We start from the raw sequence: 19,305 nt of genomic DNA, 5'->3' as shown, positions 1-19,305 counted from the left end.
CCTAAAACTGGGAAAAAGAATACCTAAGAAAAGTTAGGATTCAGAATCCTGGAAAGTTGTACTAACTTTCTTTGTTCTCGGATTTTGATTACTTTCCCAGTTTGATTAAAAACCAAAACAAACACAAGAATTTAAAATTTAAGGAATCAGATTACTTTCACAGACAGAATCCTGGCAACCAAACATGGTCATAGATATATCTACTCTCAAGTATTATATAGAGCATATACAACTAACACTGCATGAGATATTAGTATTTATATGATTAATAATTTTTGTAATTATCTTGGTAATTATGTACGCACTTGTGTGCAAAGATAAATTCAACAAATCAATAGTAGCATAAAATTAATCGAAATATCATTATATTCTCATAAACAATAGAACAAGTTTTTGCATAGTATAACTCCACCTCAAATGTATGTTAATATAATGTTAAACAAATATTAGTATAATATTCAAATATATTATTAAACCAACACACAAGGTAATGATATAATGCAAACTCATATATTGTATAAACTACATACTTTTCAACACAATGTCAACATAGTGTAAAATTTTAAGATTTTGATGTCAATGTCAATGCAATGTCAACACAATGTCAACACGGTGTCAACAGTTGACACTGTGCTGATATTTTATGTTGCTATTATTTTGTCTGTTGACATTTTTTAACGGTCCAGATCATAGTTTAGAATTTGTACAATATTTAGAGTTTGCATTTGATTACATTCCCCAACGTAGGGGAGTGATCAATTGTTAACTCATCATTTAATTGCTAACTACAACTAATTTAAGACCATAGGATTTTAGAAAACTTGTGGTCTACAATTTGCCACGTGTAATTTTTATTTTTATTAATTAAATCGAAAAAGATAAAAAAAACTACCAAATTAGGGTTTTGGATGAAATGTCAATATAGTGTTTCGAAAATATCAACACAATGCTTTAAAAATGTTAACGCATTACTTATATTGACATTCTACATGTATTATATTGACATATTTTATATACTATATTGACATTTGTGTTGTACGAAAAAATTAAAAATTTTCGAATTTATTTTCAAATTTCGACGTCGGACATATACAAGTGAGATCTCGTTAGAATCTTTATGAAGTTATACTTAATTTGATATATGTTGCGTGAAAAAATAATTTAAATCGAAAAAGTTATATGCGTTTTAAAGTTATGAGATATTTTTCAAAAGTTAGTTACAACTAATTTGTTGTAAATTGACCTTAATACCCTTATTGACGTTTTTTTTATCGTATTGACATTTCGGGGCTGATATCTAGGCCTTTAATTTGAGTATCTTATGGCTATTATTTAGTTATAGTTAGCAATTAAGTATTGAGTTAGCAATATAACACTCCCCCCAACGCATGGTCCTATTCTAATGCTTATAACACCATAATCCAAAAATAAGACTAAATCTACACCCTTGGATTTTGAAATGAGTGGATGAGATTATAGCTCACAAATTTCAATAAATAGTTGACAAAATATCAACAAATGGGTAATATTGTCATTATGTTATCATATGATAATTTTCGTGGATATTTTTTTATATCAACATAGTATATTACAAATATCAACAATATAATATGAGAATATCAACACAAGGACAAGAAAATATCAACACATTTTGTGTTGATATTGTACTTACAATATATTTAAATTTTGCATACACTATATTGAGATTTTTTTTACATTTATTGATAAAATCTGCTTATCAACATGTACGAAAATTAAAATACTATAATTTATCAAATTTCATTATACGAACATCGTCGGAACATATGCAATTGAGATCTCGTTGGAATCCTTATAAAATTATCTTTAATTTGATATATTTTTTGCAAAAAAATAATTTAAATTAAGAGAGTTACGTTAATTTAAAGTTTTGAGATGATTTTGATGAGAAAGAATTAACATTAATACCCTTTAAGTTTATTTAATAATTTTTTTAATTTAAAATCTAATTCACGTGGAATTATTTTAACAACTAGATCTCATAATCTAATGGCTAAGAATTAGTCTTAATTTGTGATTGTTAATTAGTTAGTAATTGATCACATATAGTATATATATCTACATCGTCTTGTTGGAAAAAAATAAACTTTATCTTTTGTTATGAAAATAGTGAAGATGAAATATTTCGATATATTATAGCAGAATTATCTAGATTTATATAGAGAAAAATATATTAAAATAGAATAGAAAATTCTAGATTTAGTAGTCTATATATGTGTGTGTTATAATATTTTATAATTGAGAAGAAAGTAAATACTCCATATATTAGATTCATTTTTTTTGGCACAAGAATTTAGGAAGTGTTGTTTAGTGGTATAAGTGGAGTTGGTAATAAAGAAGATTTTTACCATAAAAAGAAATGGCTCAAGTATATTGGGACACTCTAAAATGGTATACGAGTCTAATATCTTGGGACGAAGGGATTACAAACATTCTAAATTGGTCGGTCCAAATGATCATAGGGGTAGACAAGTAAAAGAGTTCACAATCCATATTTTTTTAATTTGTAAATTAAAAATAGTATAATAAAGAATTCAAATAGTAAAAAATTCAAGTGAAAGATCATGGATTCCGCCGCTGCCCCCGACTCCCTTTACAGCTCCCCCGCCACTCCCACCTCCGTCATTCCCACCTCCACTCCCACCGTCGATCCCACCTCGCTCTCACCTCCGCTCCCCCCGCCACTCCCACCCTCGCCGCTGCAGACTCCGCTACCAACACCGCCGCTACAATCACTACCATCAATTATGCTGCTAGTGTCATCATCGAAACCGTCGCTGGATCTAAAATTTCACAAAAAATATTTAAGTATGGAGAAAGATATTTACTCTCTTGTTTGTAACTTGAATCTAAAATTTCACAAAGACAAAATTCGAAGAAATACTTCCTTAACATCATTTTATATATGTTACATATTAATTAATATGGCTACAAATAAAATAAACTCCATTGATTCTATATTAAGATATACAAAGCTTTTTTTTCTACTATTATCTAATAAAATAAAATTCCTATCACTTTTTTATATTGGTAAAACATCTAATATTAAAAATTATAGTAGTAAAATAAATTACTAGTTTTTATTTTAAGTTTAAAATCACTTAAATTAAAATTGAATTGATGCTTTGAATTTATATTTAAATTAAATTAGTCATTTCATATATTTGAAATCAAAATTAATATCAACCATATGAATCACTATAACCCTCAATATGTTATGTCAAAAAAAATGTAAGTCAACGTATATGAACCATAATCATAATTTGACCATAACTTGTGATAATTCCGACAAATTTCCTTCCATTTTATAATTGTTATTAGGACCAGTTATACGAAATAGGGCACACTGGCACAGCGCACACACTAATTTTTTTAGTTTTCCATTTTTAGTTGATAGTTTATGGACGGGGTTGATTTATTCTTACATAATTTTGATCTATCATTAATTTTGATAACAAATTGGACGCGGTCATATGCTCAAACAGCATTTGCAAAACTATAAAGAGTGAAAATCTCACATACTAACTAACTTTGACTCATTTGTTTTTTTATTTATAAAATTCTGGCTTTACATCTCAAAAATTATTTGCATGCTTTCACTCAAAAACCACTCTTCTACCTTCAAATTCCTTCGAATCAATGGCGACAAATGGCGGCAAAGGCAACGGCAACGGCAACACCTTGCCGAAGATCCAGACGAAGAAGAGCGACGAGATCTGCCACGACGACAGCGGGCCACCAGTGAAGGCTTGTACGCTCGATGAATTGCATTCGCTTCAGAAGAAGAAGTCGTCCGTCCCGACCACCCCCAAGGCCTCTGCCGCCGCCGCTTTCTCTGACGACGACCGCCAAAAACAGCAGCTGCAGTCGATCAGGTGCGCGATCCAATTTTAACATTCTTGAAAATCCAAATCTTATCCCATATCGACTTGATAATATTCGGTCTTATCTAGGATAACATCTCCGGTATCCATTTCTACAAAAAGTAGTTTTATTTTTGTGATATGTTTATTATGATGTTATTTATTTGGGGATGATATATCAAAGTGTTGAAAATCTCATTCTTATCCGACGTCGACTTACTAATGATTATGTCTCATCCAAATATTTGTGAATAACCACTCTTTTAAAAGAGTGAGTGGCTGATATATACCAATAAAGTAGTTTTTTAGTGGGTTTATGATCAGTTTATTATAATGTGATTTATTTTGGGGTGATTTATGAATTGAAGCGCGTCGTTGGCGTCGCTGACGCGGGAGACGGGGCCGAAGGTGGTGAAGGGAGACCCATCGGCGACGAAAAAGGTAGAGACACCGCAGGCGGCGGTGGCGCATCCGAAGCACCACAGCCACCACCACGTGGTCCCCACAAACTTGAATATTAGCGACAGCGCTCTCAAGTCCACTCACATCCTATACAATCTCTCCCCTGCCGGTAATTTAAATAAATATTCCTCTAAATTAACAAAACTTATAATTAAATTTGGAGATGATCAAATAAATTCAAAATTAATCATACTGAATTAGCTTAGATTATTTTTATTAATCCATATTATATAACACAGATGAGAATTGGCAAGCACAGCTCTTCGAAATTGATCCGAAGACTAAATCTTGATAAAATAAATTGACAAAAGAAGACTCACTAAATAGTGAATTGACTTAAATTATTTTTTATCACTAAATTGCACGGAAGGACCGGTCGACGATGAAGACTAAACCTAAACCTTGATTTACATCAGAATAAGATATTTATCACAAAGCCATACTTGCTACAGTATATTTATTGCATACAAATGGACTCGGCACGCTCTTCTACTGAGCTAATTGCCCGGCCCACTATGTTAGAAGCGAGAAAAACTTCATTATTGAGTTGTACCAAAGACTTGGTATGCAATATGCATAGTAAATCATCGTATCTACGATCCAACCAATTGAGAGAGAATCAATCGATCCATTTTAGCAATTATTTGACAATTAGCTCAAAACTAACCAAGATATACATGATTAATTAGAACTTTATGAGCAAGCTATAAAGTTTGAAAAGGGATCTTTCATCACATCAAGTGGAGCTTTAGCGACTTTGTCGGGAGCCAAGACTGGGCGTTCACCAAGAGATAAACGTATTGTGAAAGATGAAACTACGGTTCAAGATCTTTGGTGGGGAAAGTAAGTCTTCTATTTATTTATTTGCTATCTTTTATTTGGAAATAAATGATTTTTTTAGGTTTGATTTATATATATTATTGGCAAATCATTTTTATGTTATAGGGGTTCACCCAATATTGAGATGGATGAGCACAGTTTCTTGGTTAATAGAGAAAGAGCTGTGGATTACTTATGCTCTTTGGAAAAGGTACAACAAACTCATTTTTATATTAGTGTTTTGTAACCAACAAAGTAAAATAATTGATTAGATTGATACAAATGGATTTATAAGTAAAAAAATTGAGATAGAATTAATATACTAGTAGTAATTACAAAGGAGATTATCAAAATAAGAATGCATGCAGCCCAAATCTTGGGCTTAGGATTAGATGATCTAATAGTCAATAATTAACCAAAAACACGGAAGATCATAAATAAGCAGTTTTATGTCATATTATAAGATTTGGGTTTAATGTATCATTTTAGGTCATCCTTTGTAAGAATGACCTAAATATAGACCAACAATGACCTAAAAATGTCCTACGCATGATATTGTTTTGAGTTTCTCTATTTAAATCTAGTTTTGCATAGATTAAAACCCGTAATTACCTCTTATACTTATCAAATTTTTTGATCTGATGTTTATACCTTATAAGAAATTGATATGGATTTGTTGAAGTAAATTTGAATATTTGTTGAGGTGTTCGTGAACGATCAATTCCTGAACTGGGATCCAAAAAATCGCATCAAAGTCCGAATCGTCTCAGCAAGAGCCTATCACTCACTCTTCATGCACAACATGTAACCAAATCATAACTCAATTCAAACTTTTACCAAACCAACAAAATTCACTCACTTACCTTGTGATAAAAAAACTCAGGTGCATCCGGCCGACTCCCGATGAGCTAGACACCTTCGGGACCCCCGACTTCACCATCTACAACGCGGGCCAGTTCCCATGCAACCGCTACACGCACTACATGACTTCATCGACCAGCATCGACATCAATCTGTCTAGGAAGGAGATGGTGATTCTTGGCACTCAGTATGCTGGGGAGATGAAGAAAGGCCTCTTTAGTCTCATGCATTATCTGATGCCGAAGCGCCATATCCTCTCCCTGCATTCGGGCTGTAATATGGGGAAAGACGGAGACGTAGCCCTGTTCTTCGGGTTATCAGGTATAGTACGTGCATTATTGGGTTCAAATTGAATGACAAATCACCAAGTTTTATCAAATTTCAATTGTCCGTCTGAGCAAATTTATATCAGGCTTGACCATACTTTTTTATTTACAAGCAATTAATCCTTTATTTTATTTTATACTATTTTTTTAGTTTCTTAGCCTCGAAACGATGTCATTTAGTAATCTATGATATCACATTAATATATGTTTTTGTCACTATTCATCAACGTTACCAAAATTTACATGTATGCGCGCATTTATCTAGAGAAAAAAAAATCATGGGACGATTGCGAATTCTGAAACTTCGTGATTTTACATGCAATTAGCCATGTGTATATCTACCAATAAGCTGATTGTGTGTATGTTTTCATGTTTTAGGGACTGGGAAGACGACTCTTTCAACGGACCACAACAGGTTCTTGATAGGAGACGACGAGCATTGCTGGAGCGAGGATGGTGTGTCGAACATAGAGGGTGGTTGCTATGCAAAGTGCATTGACTTGTCCAGAGAGAAAGAGCCTGATATTTGGAATGCAATCAAGTTTGGAACTGGTCAGAAAAGTTGGTTGTTTTAAAGTTTTATTTTACATTTTTGAGATGTTGAAGTAGATTCCTTGATGGTGTTATGCAGTGCTGGAGAATGTTGTGTTTGAGGAGCACACTAGAGAGGTTGACTATTCAGATAAATCTGTTACAGGTAAATAATCATGTGAATATGATATACATGGATGTATTCAAACCATAACTATTAAATTTTATTGCTTTGCAGAAAACACTAGAGCAGCATACCCCATAGAATACATACCTAATGCCATGATCCCGTGCGTGGGGCCTCACCCCAAGAACGTGATTCTTTTGGCGTGTGACGCATTTGGTGTGCTCCCACCGGTGAGCAAGCTGAGCATGTCGCAGACGATGTATCACTTCATCAGTGGTTATACGGCTCTGGTGAGTTTGGCATTACATTTTTCGGATCGATGTGTAAAAGGGTGGTAGTATGAATTTGGGGAGAATAATGCAGGTGGCTGGAACAGAGGATGGTATAAAGGAGCCTACAGCCACATTCTCAGCATGCTTCGGGGCAGCGTTCATCATGCTTCACCCGACCAAGTACGCGGCAATGTTGGCCGAGAAGATGAAGAAGCACGGGGCGACTGGCTGGCTTGTCAACACTGGGTGGTCGGGCGGAAGGTACGAGGCTTTTTTTGAAATTATCTTTAGCCCTTAGTAAATCTACGCGAATGAAGACTAATTGCTAGATGAAGTTATTTTTCGACTATAAGAAATTATATTTTTCTGCTTATCGTTGATAATGATGCATAACGTTAGAACTGCACGTGCAGCTACGGGTCAGGAAGCCGGCTCAAGCTGGCTTACACGAGGAAGATGATTAACAGCATACACTCGGGTGCCCTCCTAAGAGCAAACTTCACGAAGACAGATGTGTTCGGGTTTGAAATCCCAACTCAGGTTGAGGGAGTGCCTTCGGAAATCCTTGATCCGGTTAACACGGTACGTCGTTGAGAGAGATAGAGAGGGAGGTAAGTTGTGATGAGATTAATGTATGTGTGGTTTTGCAGTGGAGTGATAAGAAGGCATACAAGGAGACATTGCTCAAGTTGGGAGGTCTGTTCAAGAAGAATTTTGAAGGGTTTGTGAATTACAAGATTGGAGCAGACAACAAACTGACTGAGGAGATTTTGGCAGCTGGGCCTAATTTCTAACAAGATTCATTCTTGTGTTTACTCACTACAAGATTTGCACAAGCACCATTTTTTGTAGTACTAGGAAGCTTTTAATAAAATTCATCCATTTTATTAGACTTTTCTTTCTTTTATGCAAGTTGGGATTGATTAGTGTATTTTTCCTTCTTACAAAAAGCTCCCAAAATGATGGAGATGTTTACAAAAACTATAGCACAGTTATTTAGAATATGTATCCATTTATATGATTTTAATTTGCTGATAACGTAACAAATGATGCAATGAATACAAACCTTTAAAATGGGAAAATTACTATAAAAACATGAAATTTGGTCAAATTATGGATTGCTCCATACCTTAAACATTAGTCAGAGACCAATAAATCAGGAACATGTGCTACAAATTAGCAGTTTTAGGGTCATTTCCAATAATTAGATCCATAATCATGCAATCACACGACTCTCAACAGAGCAATAAATACCAGAAAAATGGATTGAAGACTCAGTAACATGTATTACAAATTATTAGATTCTGTGTAGAGTTTAAACTCAGCATGGAATAAGCAACAACGAAATAAGTCAAAAACATCCATTTCAAGAGGTTTAAATATCCCGGACAAAAACCAGACACTCTACGATTTGAATTCTCATAAAGTTATGTTCCTACTAGGCTGTATAATTCGTTAACGATTGATTAGTTAGCACTCAAACAGCCTTCACATCAGAGGACTCACTGGATGCGGCCGTATCATCTTTGTGCTTGACCATTCCAGAATCAACAAGAATAGGAATCTCTGCAGCAAGCCATGGTGCAAGGCCCAAGCAAAGCGCATGTGCTATGCCAAACCTAGGACTGGGAAATTCGAACAAAAACAAAGTGGAGTCAGAATAGCCACTCACAGTCTGTGTACAAATTGAACTGATCAAGACAAACATTGAAGTATGTCTTCGTTGGAAAGCGAAAAACAAAGAAATAACTAAAAAGAAACTACCAGCAAAAGTTTCAGTCTAGTGGTTCAAAAATATTTTCAGCAGAAACCAATTTTCATCGATGGTTGAGCTTGTGGGTCAGTATAAGAGCATTCACTAGACAGAAACCAATGTTCAATGAACAATAGTTATCAGAATTGAGATTGGGGGTTGGATTGAGCATTGGATATTCCTCTGCGTAAAAGAGACTGACATAAAAGCTAGTTGGTGATTAAATTGTGAAACATACGTATAACATTGTGGATAAAAAATTGCAATGACATCATTGCTAATGACTTGGCTAATTGGCTTTCCATATATGATACATCAATAGAGTTGGAACTTTGTAAACCTTTTCACTAGCATACCGCCATAATACCAGAGCTGAATGGATATCCAACAACTAAATCCGTATCTATTCCCATAATCATCTTAGTAACACCTTTAATCCTCTCCCCTTAAGCCATCTAATATGCTTCAGTCCTCTCAGAAAGTTATAACCATCGTTAGGAGCCTTAACATATGAGGCATCACAGTATCAACGGGAAAAAGCTTTACAATAAGTATCAAACTGGAAATTTCACAGTTCGTTTATAATCAGAAATCTATGATGATAATACACATCCACATTTGATGCACTCCCAATCAAGTTTCACATAATTTCCATAAAAAAACACGTTTCATAGACCAAACAAGACCTTACAAACAGTATCAATAGTTATCTCATTCACAGGTTAGAACACATTTAAATCACTCCTAATCAAGTTTTCCATAATTTCCATTAAAAAGTTATCTGACTCATTACAATTCGCAAGAAAACTCAAACTAAACCACATTTGAAGCACTCCCAATCAAGTTTTCCATAATTTCCATTTCATAAGAACATGTTTTGTAGACCAAACAAGACCATGCAAACAGCATAACAGTTATCTCACTCATCAGTCATCACCATTCACAAGAAACTCAGAATAAAACAAGAAATTGAATTAAAACAAAATAGAAAATTTACCAATTTTTAGCCCACAGCGGCTTGAAATGCACTGTCAGGCATATCTTCCCTCCTCTATACATCTACACAACGCACAAAGCAACAAAATCAACAAAAAATAGGAAGAGAGAGAAACACGCACCCAAACACACACTAAACAAAGGCATAAGTAAAAATGAAACCTTTTGGGTTTTGCCGTCGAGTTGGGGCAATTCGAGTTCAGGGGCGGTGGCGGGATAAGTAACGGGAATATCGAATTGCAAATCGAACTCGTATTTGAGCAAATTGTGGATGTACCAGCACTTGCCGGTCCAGCGGGTGCCCTCCGGGTTGGCGGCGGAGATCCTGAACCAGTCGTTGTCCTTGGATTTGTTCATGGCGGTGTACGCGATCAGCGCCTTGTACTCCTCCTTCAGCCGCTGCGTCCACGCGGCGCCGTCGCGCGGCCCGGCCTTCACCGACAGCAGTGGGATCTGCGTCAGCGTCGATTTCGTTGTCGGATCCCAAGTCTCCATGATTTCCGACGATTCAATTGATTCTAGTGTTGGGAGTTGGTTAACTCTGCGTCAATTTTACGAACTCTCCACCTCACCAATTAATTATTCTATTTTTCTTTTATACAAAATTAACCTTAATTTAATATTAGTACTTTTCATAAAATGGATAAATAACTAAAGTCCAATTTGTTCCCTTATATTTATTCTAAATTTATTTTTTTATCTCATACATTCCGTGACTTTTTGGTTCCTAACATATTATTTTGGTAAATTTTGGTCACAAACATATTATTTTGGTTCAAAATAACCATTTTCTGTTAAAGTTAATAGTTAAAATGTTTGATCAATTTAATAACTTAATTATAATCTAGGACTAAAGTCTAATTTTGGTCTGGCATATTTTCCACAAAATTCTTTTCGGATCCCATATATTAAGTTTGTGACCTTGTTTGGGACCAAAAATATACCAAAATAATATGCTAGGACCCAAAAGGTTAATGTATGAGATCAAAAGGAATTTTAGGACAAAATGTAAGGGATCAAAACTAGACTTTAGTCAATAGATAAATTTAATTTTTAATTTAGATAAATCTTATTTTCCATTAACAATTCTTTATTCACTTTCTCTTGTTTATTTTTTTCTTATATTTTATCAGTTATATATTAAAACTCACTTTCTCTTGTTTATTTTTTTCTTATATTTTATCAGTTATATATTAAAACTCGTGTAACTGCAAAAGTGGCCACTTCCTTTGCCCCAGTATAATTAAAGTGTATCAATTGAGCACCAATATTAAGAACAACTATTTAGTGAATTAAAGTGTATCAATTGAGCACCAATATTAAGAACAACTATTTAGTGATGTAAATAAAAAAAGAAAAAAGTAAGATAAAAACCAAGTAGATAAGTAAATTAAGTATAAAGTATGAAAAGTAATAAAATATGTAACAGACAAAAAATAAAATAAAAGAAATGACTCAATTTTATTGATGGTATGGAGAGTAACAAGTAATTTCATCATATGGTAAATGGCTTTCATCTATTATCTTGAAGGTAAACTGAGTCTTCTCCTATAAATAAAACGAAAATTCCTCTATGACTGGTATTAAAACACCATAAAAAGGGCTACAGACAATATGGACAAAGAAACTGTCACCTCATGTGAGGCTATTCCTATATTACTGCAATCACCAACTCCTATTTCACACACCCACAACACCGTGCATCCTCCCCCGACAGGCCCTCTTAATACGTATAGAAGCTATACCACAAAAATGAGTGTTGTTTCAGCAGAGAGTTCTCAAAGGTAAGAAAAAATTATAAATGGAAGTAGGCGCTGTTGCAGTTCCCGTTACGAGTCTCCTTTGGAGGGCAAGTCTCCTGCTTTAAAATGGGGACGTGCCGAATTGATTTGGCTTCATCAAGTCAGCAATCACCTCCAACAGATAATGCACCTGCAACAGTATAAACTAGTGTTAGCAAGCAGAAGACTATAGGATAGACTAATGTTAGTGGTTCAGAAGGATTTCCATAACTCAATAATTATGTTACTATAAAAGAAAGAAACGAGCTACCGGTGAGAACATTGGCATACTTTGTTCTAATAAAGCGTACACACTTTATAACCAAAACAATAGTGTTCTTCATATTCATCAAGGTTTCAAAAATTTGTTGGTAGTTACATAGTCCCAATATTATCCTAGTAGTGCTGTACAATTATGATTTTTCATTACAAATAAATACTCATAAACTACACATTAAAAATCTAGAGATGCAGTACCTTTAGCTAGTATCCATAAAATATCTGAGAGATTGGTTCATGTTAGTATTAGTTTTCCCCGAGCCAAAACCACCCACTTATCCTAGGGAAACTTTTCCTAGGTTCTTGAAGGTGGGAAACAGCGATTGCATACAAATATTAATAATCAATTTGAACAGCACAGAGTAGTAGTATCAGTTAGCAGCTTAGGCATATGCATGCATGACCAGACTTTTTTGGCAAAGATCAAGTACATTTACCATTTCTTAGGATTTATAGATTAACTCATATGGATAAAAATGTAAACAAGCTTGGGAATCAAAGTACATCTCATGGTCATGGACCAAAACAAAATAATCTTAGGACATAAAGCATACCTCAAAGATCAAACATGAGACGTGTAATCCCATTGGAACAAATTATATCACTTGGAAGGAATAACTACATCAAGATTCTTCGGCAGTACCCAGCCCTTAGGATAAGCAAGTTCATGCGCTTCTAGATGAAGGTGCCAATTCATTATCCTGTTACAACCTAGAGGAATACCTTCCATCTGACTCTCATCTTCCACAATCTGTTCTATGAAAGTTGTCTCCTGGAAAGAAGTAACAAATTTTCCAAATAGAATTTGAATTATGTTTGAGTAGGATATGATTTAAAAAATGACAGCACATATGAATGAAATGATACTCACTTGGAAACCCTCTTTTACTGTGTCTAACTGCCTGATAGGACCTGAAGTTGGTCGATGCCATCTCTTGGGATCCCACAATATACTACTATTGAAGGCAAAACCAGCCATATCCACATGGAATCTCCGGAGTCTTTTACTCTTCTCATTTGTGTGCCATCCTATTACTTGACTTCCATTACAGACAGGGCCTTCCAGTATTGCTTTATTTTTGCTTTGGGCCAGCATGCCAACGGGCCAAGTACCAAAACGACTGAATAGAACCAAGACAACAGATGGTTTATAAGAAATGAAGAGAAAGCATTCTCATGCTATAGCAGAGAGATCGATTGATATATAGTGAGATTCAAAGCTTGGTCATGGTCAGACAATAAGATCTAACACCAGCTATCATGTTTTCCATGGTCAGACAAAAAGAATCAGAAATCCACACACCCACACGCACACACAATACAAAATAAAACAATAGGCAATATGTCTTTAATTCCAAAGGGAAACTTTCTGTTTCTTAGCTCAAGTTATCTATTTGTAAGTTTTGTTTAACAATCATTTTACATTTCCAAACAATCAAGAAACAGATACTCCCTCCGTCTCGGATAATTCGGGTCACTTTGACCGGGCACGGTTTTTAAGAATTGTAATGACAAGTGGGTTGAGAAAGTTAGTGGAATGTGGGTCCTACCTTTATATATTAGTTTTATAATAAAATGTGAGTAGGAATGTATTAGTGGAATATGGGGTCCACTACCAAAAATGGTAAAAGTGAAATGGGACAAATTATGTGGGACGGACCGAAATGGAAAACTGAGACGAATTATCCGGGACGGAGGGAGTACATCTTTTCATGTGGATACCAAACTCATTATAAGATGTCAAAACAACCCCATTACTTGCTGGGAAAATATCATAAAACAAGTACTTATTGTTTTTTAAACATATCAGAACTTTTCTTTTAAACGCACTTCAGCCTTGGGGAAACTATCTTAAAACAAACACTTATTGTTTTTTAAACATATCAGAACTTTTCTTTTAAAACAATACAAAGGAAAAGGGACTAACAGCTAGGAAGCAAAGTATGGAAGTACACGTTCATATTTCACATACTTTGGAAGGGCTTGTTTTCACATTTGAGCCTAACCCACTATTGCTTCAAGCTTATCTGCTTCCAAATGGAATGGGACAAGACTATCTAAGCTATGATACACCATGAAGTGGCAGTATTGATAGCTCGAGTTAACCAATTCTCAATTACTTAGCAAATAAAAACATGCATAACCATTTCCAGGCAAGCGAATTAGACTGTCAATACGTATATAATAACTAACGTAATAGTAAGTGATTGCAGAAGAGAAATCAATCACCTTAGGATGAATATATTCATCTGCCAAATAATTATAGGTAAACTACAACAAAATATTTGGGTACCAAAACATAGATTTGGTCACTCTTAAATAGAGGAGCTTCTGTAGTACTAGTAACTATATACTCCAATTCAGTTTATCCCAGTCCTAAACTTAACCTCATTGCTTATACACGAGGAGAGTGACATAGTCTTAGATATTGCTCATTAAGCCAATAACTGCAAAGTCAGGGAAAGACATGACTATGAAGATGAAAGAGATGATAAGTAACTGGTTTCCCCATTCCAAATTTCAGCATAAAAACTAAATTAATATTTAAAGTGACTGCTTATGCCACAATCCAAAGTTTTCTGAGATCCATAAGTTATCAAAAAGAAAATGAAAATTGGTTGAAAACCATCTAACCTAACTGTTCCAAAGCAAAGGTACAGTTCTATCATTGATTAGATTTTATACATTTTAACTAAAATTACACAAATTCAAGAAATGAACCACATTCATTTAACTAAAACTTATAATCAGAAAGTGATCAGCCCAAACACATCGGTCATGGAACAGCATAAAAGGAACTTCAACCGACATATTTAGTTGCAGTTCACAACTAGATCCTACACATTCAAACTCACATTAACAGAGTCAAGGATCATAACAAACAGAATACAGCCCCTTATATATTTATATAATATGCCTAGAAAGCATAGAATACTATGAGAATGCAAAACAAAGGTCAGAACAATGAGTAAGTTGCATAGTAAAGAAGACTGCATTATGTAATAGCTTAATCGTCCTAAAGCGCCATTGTTTTGTAACAAAAAAAATGTTCTCAGATAGCTGAACTCTAAATCAAACTTTAGAGTTCAGACTCTTCTTGTACGTTTTTATACAGTATAAGAGTGTGTGGATATTAACCTCATAAGCATATTCCTATACTATGATTACCTATAGTGGAAAGAACAGATATTTTCAGGTAAGACCATATAATTGTGAAAAGCAGGTAAAAATGCAGCTTGTAATAATATCCAACCTGATTTCTCTCATGCTCTCAAATAGCTCAAGCGAGTAAATATTATCATCATCAGCAAAATACACCAACCCGTCGAGCCTATGCCTCTCTATATGTTCAAGTGCAGTATTCCGCTGGTGCACACCCCTATCCTTTACATCTGTATTATTTTTCTTACAAACCAAATGTCTATACATAATGCCCATATTCCTCAACATCTCAGCAGTCTCCACGGATGCTTCGTTCATCTCTACCACAATCCACAAAACTGGCGGTTTGACCAGTCTCAAGACCTGCCCTAACCTATTCAAATAGTATGCCTGAATAGCCCTGCTATAAGTTGGACTCACCACAATCAATTGTTTGCCTGCCACAAAATCCAAAACCTTCTTCATATCCGTTTTATCAACCACTCCTAATTCAACAGCACCGACCAACAGATCATTCTCCTTTAACTTCTCAATAGAAGCTAAATCGCCCGCACTCTTCTGAACACTCACCACCTCCGGCTTCCATTCGATCGAGAAATCGCTCTTCCTCAAATCCCCTTGCCGTAATTCACTAAAATCGCTATTGAACGGCGCCATGCCGAGCAAAAACCCTAAGAAGAAACACATGAAGCACCGAAGAAGCGATTTATTCCAGGAAAACTGAAAATTCTTCCGAGTCTGGTGCTTCCGGAAGAAGACTCCGGCAACGAATCTACGAACCGGAGAGAAAGTCGTTTTTCCTTGCGGAAACTGCTTCTGCGACGGCGATTGCGGCGAAAATGGAGTATTGGCTCCGTTCTGGTGCGATCGATCGTTATACGGCGATAAAGTTCTCCGAATCGAAGCCATTTATCCCGTCCAAATCGCATCCAGAACAGCGCAGGAATAGGAGTTGCGATGCAATGAGAAAGTAGTGGTGGATCAAATGCAGCTTAATAACACTTCCTTAGCCGGAATTGGAAACCCTAAGACGCAACCGAGCTGAAATGGAAAGAAAAATAGAGGGAAAGTAACAGCTTTAATTGAAGTTAGAGAGAGAAACTTGATTTTCAGAGGAAAATATTTTGCGTGTAGGCAACAGAGGAATGGAGGGAGACGAAAAATATGATAAATGAATGCTGCTACAGTTTCTGCTTTAAAAAACATGCACCGCTTTAGCTAATGTGCGCTGTCATGTCCCCAACAATTATTTTTTCATTTAAAATAATTTGGTTTCCTACCATAAAAATTTAATGTAATTCTCTCATAAATTGAATTACTCCCTGTATTTAAAATAATAAAATTTAATTTAAGTTAGAGCACCCTTTATGTTGCTTCTTTATAATAGTGTCGCGTCAGTATCATAGTATTAATAACTTTCACTTTCAAATATTTTAAAGGATAATAAAATTGTAAATTTTATACTTAATTGTCAAATTTAGTGGATTTTAAGAATGTGAAAGAAAATTGTAGAAAAAATTGTCACTTTATATATTACTTTTATAACGAAATGTGAAAGTAATGATTTAGTGAATTGCAAAGTTTAATTATTTAATAAAATAAACAATTAAATAAATTTTTTAATTATGAATATATGAAATATCTATGGAGTAAATAAAATAAAATAGCAAGTTGTTTTAGTAATGGCAATTAACACTTGACTTATATAAGCCCATTTGTTTTCGAAAGTCCATAGATATTGTCCATGGTAGTTAACTGCTGACTTACATAAGCCCATGCAAAGCCCATTGATTTATTTGTGTACCACTATTGTCCATTTGTCCTTGTAGACTTGAAAAATCTTTTGTGCCAAAAACTCTTTTAATTGTCCAAATTTATAATTTTTTGTAGCAGGTATGTATGAATTTAATCAGGATATGAGGCTAAATTAAACCTTCTAGAATTTGGATAACTGCTCCACCTTTCTACACTGGCAGATTCAGAAGTTGAAAATCGAAGGAGCGGAATCCAAGAGTTCTTTCAGTTGTTTTCAGCATATATTCTTTGCACGACGTCTTTCAAAATTCATTCTCTGGCCGTTCAAGTAAAACTACTACTCTACTACTACAACTACAACTACAACATACACATATATAGTAACATTATTAATACTTGTGTTTTTTGACTATCTCTTTCACGAAATTCACAACTCGATCCCTCCAAACTAGAGCATTGTACTTAATTAGCGTCGTCTCACTCCAGCCAAATGCTACTATAGCTTTAGATATGATAGTTAGGAACTTGGTAATGTGTTCAAACATGAAAGGTGGAAGTCATTTTGAGTTTTTTCTACTTTCAAGAAAGTCTTCTCTCCTAGCTTGCTTGTGTCTCAACATAATCTTGCCTACTGTGTGACTTTGGCATGTACTTATAGTGGAGGTGGACTGATCAATCATCATCAGCTCATCCCATTTTGAATGAAGCAAACTTCCATGATGTTTATGGCTTCCTAGAACAACTATTTTGTGTTGGTAACTCTCTTGACTCTTCTTTTGTCTTAGTTTGGAATTGTTTGGTGTTTCTGTTATGAATTGGAGATAAGTCAAAAACACTTTTTATAGAAATGAGTATTTATTGTCTTCCTTTCTTGCTTCAAAGGCAAGTAGAAGTGACTAAGCCACTAATTAAGGCACATAAAGTCTTACTATAGATTTTTTTTTCTTGAGATAATCACTTCTTTACGCATCTCAACAACACAGTTTATGTGTTGAATAGCTACTTCTTGCTCTAACTGTGCTAGGAATAGTTGGGGCGTACCCTGTGACGGATCTAAACTGTGTTGAATAACTACTTGTTGCTTTAACTGTGCTAGCAAATAGTTGGTTCTACACAATGACGGATCTAGAAAATGGTGGGGTTTGGACGCAATGAAGAATCCGAGCAATTCTGATTTTGCTCTAATTTTTTTCCTACCAATTTTGCCCTGAATTATAATTCTCGATGTATTAGGCGTATCTATTTTTTTCTATAACTATTGGGATCATCCGTTTCATTTATATCGCCATTTTATTTTACTTTTTGGTACGTCATGGTCATGACACTTAAAAGTAGCTTAGGAGTATATTGAGCTCACAATGGCGGATTTAGGTAGAGTCGGGAGTTGATCAATTCTAAAGTCGGTCTATAAGGTTGGAAAACTTCATTAAATTCAGCATTGGAGCTGCCGAAAACCCCATGTAGCATGCAACTCTGCCCTAACGCTAAAGAGTTGGGGTTCAATTTCATTCTTCATCCGCCATTTATTATTAGCTCCAGCTACCACACTTTTTTGACCTTCTTCGTTATATCAAACTTCATAAGTAATGTTTTTTAAATCTGCTATTGGGAGTTTGAAAGTAAATTCATACAAACAACCGTAATCATAGTTAAGAAATATCTCAATTCTCAAGCACAAATCCATCCTCGTCCAATAAAAAATGGTCCAATATATATTTCTAGAAGTAAAACCCTAAAGAGGGGACCTTTTTTTTTATCTATTCTAAATAATCATTATCTTCTCCTATTAAAAAGCAATACGGCACTGCGCCCATGATAATTGGGCAACATATATTTTGGCATATTTGACCATGAACCTTATGCTTTGAATTAGTCTTATCACATAGTTTAATTGCTTACTCCTCAAATATTTGATTACATAACTATATAGTCAGCAGCAATATATGATTGCATACGTATCCATTTTTCCCAAATCTCTATCATTCAACCCATATATATGAAGTGAAATTAGCCTTAGTAAAAGCAAAATTCGAAAGAGGAATGAATTTGGAAATTCGACTCTTTTCCAATATTTTACTAATAATAACTAATTATTCACATATTGAACATCATGGGTCCATAGCTCAGTGGTAGAGCAATTGACTGCAGATCAATAGGTCACCGGTTCGAACCCGGTTGGGCCCTATAATTTTTAAATTTTATTTCTTAAGGTTTTTTAATTTTACATTCTCTTTTGGGAGCCTTGTAGTTGTATCGTTTTCCCATTTTTTTTTTTTGTC

At 34.7% G+C, this 19,305-nt stretch overlaps 3 protein-coding genes and 1 non-coding gene across 4 annotated transcripts; 2 read left to right on the top strand and 2 right to left on the bottom strand.

The window, feature by feature from the left end:
* Positions 1-3,606: 3,606 nt before the first annotated feature.
* Positions 3,607-8,301, top strand: LOC125222233 (phosphoenolpyruvate carboxykinase (ATP) 1-like). Its single transcript, XM_048124740.2, has 12 exons — positions 3,607-3,914; positions 4,271-4,473; positions 5,054-5,207; positions 5,310-5,394; positions 5,887-5,987; positions 6,067-6,365; positions 6,749-6,922; positions 7,002-7,067; positions 7,140-7,318; positions 7,392-7,561; positions 7,714-7,882; positions 7,951-8,301. Exons 1-12 carry the CDS (start codon positions 3,679-3,681, stop codon positions 8,092-8,094), a joined length of 1,980 nt encoding a protein of 659 aa, XP_047980697.2. The 5' UTR covers positions 3,607-3,678; the 3' UTR covers positions 8,095-8,301.
* Positions 8,302-8,566: 265 nt separating this feature from the next.
* Positions 8,567-10,624, bottom strand: LOC125222239 (ubiquitin-fold modifier-conjugating enzyme 1). The gene is made up of 3 exons (XM_048124747.2): positions 10,212-10,624; positions 10,051-10,112; positions 8,567-8,925 (listed from the first exon to the last, which is right to left on the bottom strand). The coding sequence occupies exons 1-3, from the start codon at positions 10,542-10,544 to the stop codon at positions 8,778-8,780; spliced, it is 543 nt and encodes a 180-aa protein (XP_047980704.2). The 5' UTR covers positions 10,545-10,624; the 3' UTR covers positions 8,567-8,777.
* Positions 10,625-11,491: 867 nt separating this feature from the next.
* LOC125222237 (putative beta-1,4-xylosyltransferase IRX9H) lies at positions 11,492-16,430 on the bottom strand. The gene is made up of 4 exons (XM_048124745.2): positions 15,363-16,430; positions 12,981-13,230; positions 12,664-12,881; positions 11,492-11,981 (listed from the first exon to the last, which is right to left on the bottom strand). Exons 1-3 carry the CDS (start codon positions 16,178-16,180, stop codon positions 12,711-12,713), a joined length of 1,239 nt encoding a protein of 412 aa, XP_047980702.2. The 5' UTR covers positions 16,181-16,430; the 3' UTR covers positions 11,492-11,981; positions 12,664-12,710.
* A 2,708-nt stretch (positions 16,431-19,138) lies between these two features.
* Positions 19,139-19,210, top strand: TRNAC-GCA (transfer RNA cysteine (anticodon GCA)). Its single transcript has one exon. It is a non-coding gene; the product is annotated as a tRNA-Cys (tRNA).
* The last annotated feature ends 95 nt before the right edge of the window (positions 19,211-19,305 follow it).

Source organism: Salvia hispanica, chromosome 1 (genome assembly GCF_029641045.1).
Source record: "Salvia hispanica isolate PSC_SH4W2 chromosome 1, Shi_PSC_v1, whole genome shotgun sequence".
NCBI classification, from domain to species: Eukaryota; Viridiplantae; Streptophyta; class Magnoliopsida; order Lamiales; family Lamiaceae; genus Salvia; species Salvia hispanica.
This window is presented reverse-complemented; position numbering and strand designations above follow the sequence as displayed.